Source organism: Micromesistius poutassou, assembly GCF_964030765.1.
Source record: "Micromesistius poutassou genome assembly, chromosome: 21".
NCBI lineage: Eukaryota > Metazoa > Chordata > Actinopteri > Gadiformes > Gadidae > Micromesistius > Micromesistius poutassou.
This window is the reverse complement of record NC_140291.1, coordinates 9,423,125-9,433,434: the sequence shown is the minus strand read 5'-3', so window position 1 is coordinate 9,433,434 and position 10,310 is coordinate 9,423,125. Positions and strand designations below refer to the sequence as shown.

Genomic DNA, 10,310 nt, shown 5'->3' with positions numbered 1-10,310 from the left:
TATCGCACAGTTGGCTTCTTAATTTCTATTTTTACCCTAACCTATTCAAATAAGACTAATATCTTCCAATCGCAACTTTCCGAATAGCATGCGATTTAAATGTAGGTTTATGGTAAACAAAAAAAAAAAGATCCAGATGAATAAGTTCCGTCATGTTGTGTCATGTTGTTGTGGTTTGAGGTCTTGTGTCAACGCGTCTCTCCTCCGCTCACTTTCCGCTGAGCTCCGGAATCGGCCCAAATATGGCGGCAGGGGTTCTCCGTTCACACCGGATGAACCTTTTATGGTTCAAACAGATCAACATGAATTCCTCTCGTGATATGGATGTGGAGTGATCAGACAGTGACTTTATAATAATAATAATAATAATAATAATAAAACTAACGATTACAATAAGTTGCCTCGCACTTTGTGCTTGGCACCTAATAATAATAATAATAATAATAATAATAATAATAATAATAATAACAACAGCACTCATTCTCCAGGCCCGGGACCTGAGATGCTGGCGGAGCGGCAGCGCTGTGACCCCTGTGAGGCCCCTGTAGTTTTACGGTTCTGTTGTAGGATGAGTTCATCATGTTTGGAGGGCGGAACATGAGAGCATCCGATCGCGGTTCAACTTGTTTTGTTTAAGTGGGTTCTCCATTGACAAGTCATTCCTCTCCTAGCGTCACGGGACGCGGCAGCCAATTAGCGCTCCTATCAGGCGGCCCCGCCCCCTCTCCCGGTCCTTATATGGGTAATGACGTCGCGGCGCATTGAAAAGGTTTCCCTTATATACAAAGCGGAGGCAGCGCCCCTGTTCCCCAGACCGGTGCGTGTCCTCTCCATCCCAGCAGCCTGTAGCGCGCGGTGCCACCGGGTCCTCAGATGATCCATCACTCGGTCTGACTCTCAGTTAAAGGGAAGCGGGAATAAAGCTCGGCCCACACTTATCCTCGGAGCGCCTGACTGCGGGAGCGCTGTAACACCCGGACCATGACGGCCAAAACTTTGGAGAAAGTCCCGGTGAGTCTCGGGGGATTCGTGCATCCTTCGGAGACGGTGTACGGGGAGGAGATGGCCTCGGTGGCGGGGTTCCCACCCGCCGACCTGGGGGGGCACTACGACCACATGAGCGGAGCAACAGGTGAGAATCAGAATCAGAATCAGATCAGAATCAGAATTACTTTTAAAACATCTTATTGTACACAAGAGTGCAATTATTCGGCTTGGTTCCTCAACAGCCACATAGCAGCAACAATACAAGGTGAAGTAAATAAAGATAAGTAACAATAAAAATATGTAGAAATAAGTAGCAGAAGTGGCAGTGGTACTGAACGGTTGATTCTAGTGCAAAAATGTTGTGCAAATTAAAGAATTATGTATTTAAATAATCCGTTTTTGTTTAAATAATCTATTTTTGTGAGTGTGGATATCTAAATGAAATGGCAAGAGCAGGAACCATCGACATATCGCTGGCGATGAAACCCAGATACAGCTTTATTTATAGTTGTACACAAGGTTTTCCGGCTTAAGAGTCACTAACGCCGCACGTTGAGCGGATTTGATTTAGTTCAAAGAGAAGTGATTTGTGATGTTTGGTTGTGGTCGCACTAACATCCCCCTCTCCCTCTCTGCAGACGGTCTGATGCACGGAGACCCCCTGGCAGCAGAGAAGCGCTCCCTGGACCTCTCTCCGTACTCTGGCTTTAGCCAGCCCGCCTCCCACCGCAACCAGACCTTCACCTACATGGGCAAGTTCTCCATCGACCCCTCCCAGTACACCGGCAACTGGAACCCGGAGGGGGTCATCAACATCGTCTCGGCGGGCATCTTCGGCATGCCTCCTCCTCCTCCTCCCCCTCCTCCCCCCTCCTCCTCCGTCTCCTCCTCTCCAGCCTCCTCCGGCTCCCCGCACCACTACTCCGGCGGTCCTCTGAGCTGCACCATGGCGGCGGGGCAGAGCCAGGGCGACATGGACCACCACCACCACCACCACCACCACCTGTACTCCCCTCCACCCCCCTACTCCTCCTCCGGCTGCGGGGGGGAGCACTACCAGGACCCCTCGGCGTTCCTGTCCACCTCCACCTGCCACATCTCCTCCCCGTACCCGCCGCCTTCCTACTCCTCCCCGAAGCCCCCTATAACCTGCTCCGACGCGCCCGGCTTGTTTCCCATCGTGTCCGACTACTCCACCTTCTTCCCACCGGCGGCGTGCCAGCGGGAGATGCAGGCGGCCGCCCTCCCGGAGAGGAAGCCTTTCGGCCCGTGCCCGCTCGACTCGTTCCGCGTGCCCCCGCCGTTGACCCCACTGAACACCATCAGGAACTACACGCTTGGGGGCCCGGGTGGAAGCAGTTCCGAGGGAGGGCCCCCGAGACTTCCCTCCGCGTACAGCCCACAGAACCTGCCTCTCAGGCCCATCCTGAGACCCAGAAAGTACCCGAACAGACCGAGCAAGACGCCCATCCACGAGCGGCCGTACCCCTGCCCCGCCGAGGGCTGCGACCGGCGCTTCTCGCGCTCCGACGAGCTGACCCGACACATCCGCATCCACACGGGCCACAAGCCCTTCCAGTGCCGCATCTGTATGCGCAACTTCAGCCGCAGCGACCACCTCACCACGCACATCCGCACGCACACCGGAGAGAAGCCGTTCGCCTGCGACTTCTGCGGACGCAAGTTTGCGCGCAGCGACGAGCGGAAGAGACACACCAAAATCCACCTGCGGCAGAAGGAGAGGAAGTCGTCCACCGTCTCCTCTTCCTCTTCCACCTCATCGTCCAACAGCTCGGGCCTGGAACGGTCCTCAGGCATGGGCGGCACTGCGGGGGTTTGTTCCTAGGGTCAGACATAAGAGACTCTTATAACAGGTGAATGTTGTGTTGGACTTGAGATTATCTGACCCGGGGTAGGCTACGGTCGACGCAGACCGCGGGACAGTGACCGACGCACCGGGGGACGCACTGGGGGACGCGCGCTTCTGGCGGGTCTGAAACATTTCCACTCCCGTGGTTCCGACGAGGGGCCCTTCGAGATGTGTGGCCCTTTTATGCACTTTTGTCTTTACTAGTATCGGCTCCCCAGCAGCCATTAATTCATAACAGTAAGGGCCGTGATATTAAAGAAGATATTTATCCAACCAGAGCTGCGCGTCGTGATGTGAAATAACCGCAATAATAGTTTGGAATAAGGGAAATGTGTTTTAAGTTATTGAAGTGTCCATCCTAACGTGTGTGTGGGTCGCTACCCCTGCGCTGCCTGTTTCTGCTTGTCTTTTTTAAGATGAGAGATTCGAGGACGTTTTACATGCAATGTACATTTGTCATAGAAATGTTGAACATACGTATATTTTTGTACAAATGTTTGGTGTTAACGCAAAGTGTGTTTTACGTGTACAACTACTGTGGGGATGTAACGTTGGATGTAAATAAGATTCACATTCACATTGTGGTGTAGGAGTTTAATATGCTTCCAAATGTCTGTGTTCAATGTAATATCAACCGCATGCAAGAGGACAAAACATATATCGAACACAAACATAAAGACAAATCACTTCCACACATTTGTGCTGTTGTTGGAAAAATAAAAACGGATCGACTCCACGTGCGTGATTCCTTATCCCTCTCAGAGCCGAGCGCTCAGCCGCTGGAATACAAAGACAGACGGAATACAAACCCAACATTTCACAGGACACAACTCTAAAGAAATCAAAAGTTTATGATAAAGTAAATCACAACAGAAATATAATGTTTGAATAATCGACAATGAAACACCTCTTCCGACTCCCGGAGCCTCCAGTAGGACACTCATTAATTAAATAATTAATCAATTAACTTATTAATTCCATTAGGTCGTTATACAGCAGAAAGCGTTTTCCTGCATCGCTCTAGGATGCTATTGAGAACAAAAATAATACATATATTTTGCTTGTAGAAAAAGTGTTTAAAAGCCGTGAGTTGGATTGATTCAAGTCCTCCCCCTATAGCTTTGGAGAGCAGCCGATCCAGTCAGCTCGCTTGAAATGAGTGAAATCTAAAGTTTGGGTGAATTTTTTTTTCCCTTTCAAATACAAATGGTGATGCATGCATTCGGTCTGGAGTTATCAAATTGTATTTATGAGTTATATTAACAGGTGCATAAATACCCATAAATAATAAAATAAGTAAAGATGACATTTGACTTTCTCTGGCCTTCTAGAACCGCTCGGACAGCCTGAAGAGGCGGGTCGATGCAGGACATTTATATTACATTGTGAAAAACGATCTGTTAGGTGTCAGATGAATATATCGTAATGTGACGATAATTCATGATGTCATGTCATCAAAAGCGGTTTGGGCTGAAACCTTTCTATAAGTGGGGACATGCCCCCCCCCCCCCCCCCTGTCTAGTGGATCCTCCCCTCGGCCTGAATGGAGATCTCTGTACGCTGACAACCCTGCTTTGTCTGGTCTGGACGGCGCCCTGGAAACCAGTGCTGCTGATGAACTGTGCTGATGACACCGGTCATTAACTGGTCCTATTTCCTGGAAGCCCCTGACGTGGGTGAAGGGATGGGGAGTGAGGGGGTGAGGGGGTGAGGGGGTGAGGGTGAGGGGGTGAAGGGGTACATGCAGTGACTTCAGAAGCCCCAGAGACCAGCCTGAAGGCAGCCAGAGACCCTAGATCATGTATAAAGAACTCCCATGGATCCAGGTGCTGCCGGAAAATGAAACTTTCCCAAAGAGAGCTTTTACTACCATCCATGGTGAAACAATGAAAGATGAGTGTGATGAGTGTGTGATTGGATGATTTGGGCTCTTGCCTCGGAAGAACATTGATTGTGGTTTTAGCATGGAGAGCAAAGATGAACTCTTTAATTGGTAACACTTAATAAGGGTACATTGATGAACCATTCATAAATGTTAGTTCATGGGGATAGTTCATTGATAGGGTTAACCTTAACCCTACCCCTAACCCATATGCAAATGGTATATAGCCTATATTATTGAATTAACTGATTGGTTGACTGGTTGATTAATAGTGAATTAAATTGCACCCCTTTATGTCCTTATCGTGAGTGAAGGTAGTATCAAGTTAAGATAAAGTTAATGAGACACATGTGATCTGCAAATAAGAAGAGAAACATAGCAAATATATTAAATGTTAAATGATAAACTGTTGAAGAAAACATAAATTCACCTTGGTTAACTGGAGTCAGACCAGTTTAAAACATCAATTAATCTTGGTTAACTGGAGTCAGACCAGTTGGAATCATCAATTAACCAAGGTTAACTGGTGTCAGACAAGTTGGAATCCTCAATTAACATTGGTTAACTAGAGCCAGACCAGTTGGAAACATTGATTAGGGTATCTCTGTCTCAAGCCGAACAACACGATATAAGAAACATGCTAATATCCTAAAAAGTAAGAGTGTTACATTTCAAGTTTGTCCAAAAACGGACACACGCCAAACAGCAGTAAGAGGTGACAACCAACTGGTAGCCTCCTCCAAGTGGAACACTAAAGGTCTTCATGGACAGCATGCAGTGTTTGCAGAGCCAGACCAAAGGAACAGCAGTCATCATACTGTGTTTGTTTACAGCGGAGTGAGGGGAACGACCAAGATGGTCAGTGAACCATGTGACTGGCTGGAGTCCCTCTTAAAGCACTGAGTTTCATTGGTCAGATTTGAACGCCTTTCCAGTCTGGAACGCGCCGGACTGAGGTGTGTGATCAGGGCTCCTCAGAGATGAGTGATGAACCTGTATCCACATCCATACGTCAAATGAACAGGCCTCCACTTCCTGGAGCTGATGACTGGTACGAAGAATAGATGGCCCACCCTGGTGGTGTGGGATGCTGATGGTCTGATGATCTTAGACAATACACACAAGGCCACCTCAATTCTTTCATCTCATTTTGCTGTTGAGAAAGATGAAGCTGGATAATAAAATGCTTTATGGGATTGATGGAGGACAAATAAAAAGATTGTCATTTATGAGTCAGTGTTGGACGTTTGTGGATACGCTGATTTGCATATTAAAGCTACTGAATTTTGTCTGAATCTTTTAATACTATCTCATTACACAAGTTGAGGAGGAGAGTTTTAAGTTAATTTTAGAAAGAACAGTTCCCTGGTAGAAAAAGCCTATCTAATCATATAATTAACTGAAAACAAGACGTTTTGGTCTTCTCCAGTCTTGGGTTAGGGCGGTAAACAAACTAGTCTACACATTTGACTTGACAGCATTTTGAATCTTTCTTCAAATTGAAAATGGTTGGAAGGTAATCCGCTTCGTTCGGACCTTGTATTTATATTATTAAAAGGGTGATATCATGCTTTTTAGACTTTTCCCTTTGCTTAAAACTGTTATATGACGTATGTATACATTTTTACGTCTGCTAAACTAGAAAAATCCGGGCCAGGGGGAGTATTGGTGCCCACCGAGAATGCCCCTAAATTTTCGACCAAGGTATATAACCCTATTCTAGTAGTACCCCCAAATGCAATTATTAACCCTAAAAAAGTATAATATGGGATCTTTAAACAAGATGTGTGGCATTATTTTGAACTGGTAGGCACAGTCGGTATGTTCAGAGATGGTGAAACCAACTGGTACAAACGTAAACTGTAGAAGCCTCTGCATATCAAGGGGGCTCTCTGGTAAACACTCCTGATGTTAACTGAGACCGTTCAGCGATTGTTTCATTATAAAGGTGAATATTTGAATGTAGATACAGTACATTGAAATTCAAAAACGGCTTGCAATCTATATATTTCTCTAGTATAAACACAGCCAATGAGTGTGCATCACCCAGTAGCATGTCAATTAATGTCACTTGTTATTATTCATTGTGTTAGAGATGTAGTATCATCGTGCTAGTAGTTGAACCCCATAGTGGGTCATGTTTGTGGTGTGTGAAAGGGTGTGACCTGCAGCTAATAGGAGCATGGTTGAGGGCGGGGCCAAGCGATACAATTAGCAACCAATGGGAACGCATTTACAAATAATATAAAATCTTAATTTCTGAATAACTGCAAACTCTCAAAACTTAGACTGCTTCTTTTTTTTTTTTTTTACTGTTGTCAGTACTATCAATACCTAGCTGTGTCTAGACCAATGTTATTAATAGTGTTGCATTGTACTATTATTGAACCTGACTTTAATGAGAAATATGACATAATAATTGTGCATATTCATTTATATAATTTATATGCAATAGATCTCAAAACAATAAAGATGTACAATACAAATGCATATGTAAGATATAACGAATATAATGTAGCACATCCAATATATAGTTGAACGTTTACCATCAGATTTAGGCAGTTATACATCTAACAGCATAAATAGTGATTACTATAAACATTCTGCATGTGTCTCATATTTAACTTTTAACAGTTATGCAATTTGATTATGATTGTACATTTCCACAATACACTGTCATTTCACAGTGGAACAGTCATCCTAGTGTGGAGCCTTTCATGGCTATCAAATAAAAAGTCCTTGTTGTGAAATAAAGTTGTCATGCACACTTAAATCAAAGAAATGATAGAGCTGTACAGGAATACATTGAATTAAATTAGGCAGAAAAAAAATCACTTTTAACTCTTGTAATAAAACATCTCAGTATATTTGGAAAAGGTATTAAAGTATTAAAATACAAAGATATAAGATGCTATCAGAAAGGCCACACATTGAGTTCCCAACATTTTGACATGTTCATTTAAGAGCATTTCTCAGCGGAATGCTGTCAGCAACATCAGCTGGTTTCGCTTTGTGTCCATGGTGATCAGGTCGCTGAAAACGGTTCTGCAGGCAACTTCGTGGTTTTCAGGCAATTGCTCAATACTACTTTCTCAAAGTTTTTACTTCACTTAATATTTATTTTCTGCACAGAAACAGTTGGGCCTGGGTACGATTCCCCGCCGCACCAGAAGTCCTCGGGCTGCGGTATCTCCAGGAGCCACGTCTCCGTCTCCTGCTCCTTCTCCTCCGGCCCGTCCTGCTGCTCATCCCCGTGCCCATGCCCGCGCTCCGCCCCCAGGGGCGCAGCGCTGCTCAGCAACCGGTAGTAATGACAGTCCCGCCCGTCATCCGAGTCGTACGGCGGCGCGAGGATGTCGAGGAAGGCAGCCGGTCCGTCCAGCGCGTCGATCTGGTGCAGGTTGTCCCGCAGCGGGGTGAGCAGGCACGGCCCGCTGCCCTCGGAGTACTCGCCTACCGAGCGCAGCCGGGCGCGCCGCACGGAGTCCCTCAGGCGCGGGGCCAGCGGGGGGGCGAACACTGGCGGCTCGGTCGCGCTCGTGCCCTGCTCCAGCTTGTCGAAACACCGGATGCTCACCTTGCCGTAAAGCACTTTCAGCATCCCGTGCATGCTGGGGTGGTCGTGAAGAGGGATGGACGCACCGCTGCTCAGCGTGAACACCCCCATGCTGAACGCGTCCGTCTCGCAGATGTGCATGTACGTGACCGGCGGGTTGGCGGTGTCCGGGTTGGATCCCGCCGCTCTGCTCCGGGGTGCGAGCTTCAGGTCCGCCGCCCTGAGCGCCGTCATCAGCGCCACGAGCTCGCTATGCTTCTGGGAGAAGTCCTCCTCCTCCCCGCCGCCCGCCGCCGGCTCCGAGCCGCTGAACGTGCGGTGGGCTTGGTTCGCTATCCTCTGGATGAGGGGGGTTTTGTTGTCCCGGGACATCTTGTGGTCTTAAAGAACATCGATGAGACTTTGGGCAGGAAGGAAGCTCTTAAAACAGGCTCTCATGCAGGCGGAGGGTTACACACTACAACATATCCGGTGTGAGAACAGAACAATCCGTGATAAAACCGTCTAAATGTCCCCTCCAGAGAGCCGCCATCCTCCGTTCATTCTCCACCCGTCTCTTCTCCCCACGCGCGCTCCCGCCAGGGCCTGCGCGTCAAGTTCAGCAGCTCACAGCGCTTGCGCAGGAAACTCGATCTCTTCTGGGACTTGCAGTTTATGAGTGAAATATAACTCTGTCACACGTGTAAACAAAGCTATTGGACAAACTGATGCATCACATTTACTCTCAGATATGTTATATGTAATGGGTTAAATCAAACATATCACTTATTCTCCACGTTCGTTCGACTTTGATGTCGGCTACAGTTCGGTGAGACTACACTTCCCAGGAGCCCCGGGAGGACCACGGGGTTTCCGAGGGCAAGGCAAGACAGGCCGTTGAACCCGACCCTCCCCCACCCTGCTCTCCTCCATCATATCCTCTCGACCTTTTAACAAGAGTTCATTCGTTCGTGCTGTCCGACTTTATTACTGAATTTACAATAGAAAACGCCATTTATAAGTTAACAACCTGATGTCAGTACATAATCAGTCTGAAATATATTATATCAAATATTATCATCGAATTATTATTTCACAATATTATTATGTATTATTTATTAATTGATAATGCATGTAATGAATAAAGATGAATGAATGTTCACCGTGTCACTGGAAATCCATGACCTTGGTCTGTGTGTGTTTGTGTGTACATTGTGCGTCATCGTGCATAGTAAAACTGTTGTGTTTGTGAATAAGGTGGGTTCTTATCTTCTCCATACATGCATGATTGTATTTGTGTGTGTGTGTGTGTGTGTGTGTGTGTGTGTGTGTGTGTGTGTGTGTGTGTGTGTGTGTGTGTGTGTGTGTGTGTGTGTGTGTGTGTGTGTGCGCCTGTGAGAGTGAGTGACGTCTTCAAAATGAAGAGGGCTCCTCTTGAGAAATAATGAGGACAGCTCATCGCTCATCTAGATACACACACACACACACACACACACACACACACACACACACACACAACTTCCATAGATGTTAGTCAATTAAGGTTGCTCTTGAACAGAGGTCCATTGTCACAGAGAGCTGTGTGTATTTCTGAGAGCAGAGAGCTCATATGAAAAGAGTGCATATGGCTCAACGGCTGCAGGATATTATTCCTTTATTCTACTCTAAGAATAAACAAAACTGCCCTTAAATGTTGTGTTCATAGTTCATGTTCATCCGGACAGATATCTTTATATCTTTATATAAATATATCAGCTGTGCTATATAATTATATAACTGTGCTCATCAAAAGTGAGATGTGATGTGTGTCTGTGGAGGTCACCACTGTGGTGACCTCCACAGACACACATCACATCTCAGTCCGCCTGCTCTGAGTGGCTCCATAGATCCGAGTCGATTGCATTGTCTCAGTACCTCTGGTCATCCAGGGATCCACTGAGAAAGATGTTTGATATTTGCCTGTACCACTGTTTCCCTGACATAAAGGCATTATTATTTCCTGATTGCTCAGAAATGTGCATGACTGACATAGCGGA

The 10,310-nt window shown here is 46.6% G+C and overlaps 2 protein-coding genes across 2 annotated transcripts; one reads left to right on the top strand and one right to left on the bottom strand.

Moving 5' to 3' along the window:
- The first annotated feature begins 829 nt into the window (after window positions 1-829).
- egr2b (early growth response 2b) lies at window positions 830-3,517 on the top strand. Its single transcript, XM_084485811.1, has 2 exons — window positions 830-1,132; window positions 1,626-3,517. The coding sequence occupies exons 1-2, from the start codon at window positions 982-984 to the stop codon at window positions 2,831-2,833; spliced, it is 1,359 nt and encodes a 452-aa protein (XP_084341937.1). The 5' UTR covers window positions 830-981; the 3' UTR covers window positions 2,834-3,517.
- A 3,638-nt stretch (window positions 3,518-7,155) lies between these two features.
- Window positions 7,156-8,877, bottom strand: adoa (2-aminoethanethiol (cysteamine) dioxygenase a). Its single transcript, XM_084485670.1, has one exon. The coding sequence runs from the start codon at window positions 8,665-8,667 to the stop codon at window positions 7,846-7,848; it is 822 nt and encodes a 273-aa protein (XP_084341796.1). The 5' UTR covers window positions 8,668-8,877; the 3' UTR covers window positions 7,156-7,845.
- Window positions 8,878-10,310: the final 1,433 nt, after the last annotated feature.

Excerpts from the sequence above, each read along its gene's own strand:
- egr2b (XM_084485811.1), top strand. The coding sequence starts at position 982 with ATGACGGCCAAAACTTTGGAGAAAGTCCCGGTGAGTCTCGGGGGATTC. Across the intron at positions 1,133-1,625 it reads CCACATGAGCGGAGCAACAG|ACGGTCTGATGCACGGAGAC; the intron begins GTGAGAATCAGA and ends CCCTCTCTGCAG.
- adoa (XM_084485670.1), bottom strand. The coding sequence starts at position 8,667 with ATGTCCCGGGACAACAAAACCCCCCTCATCCAGAGGATAGCGAACCAA.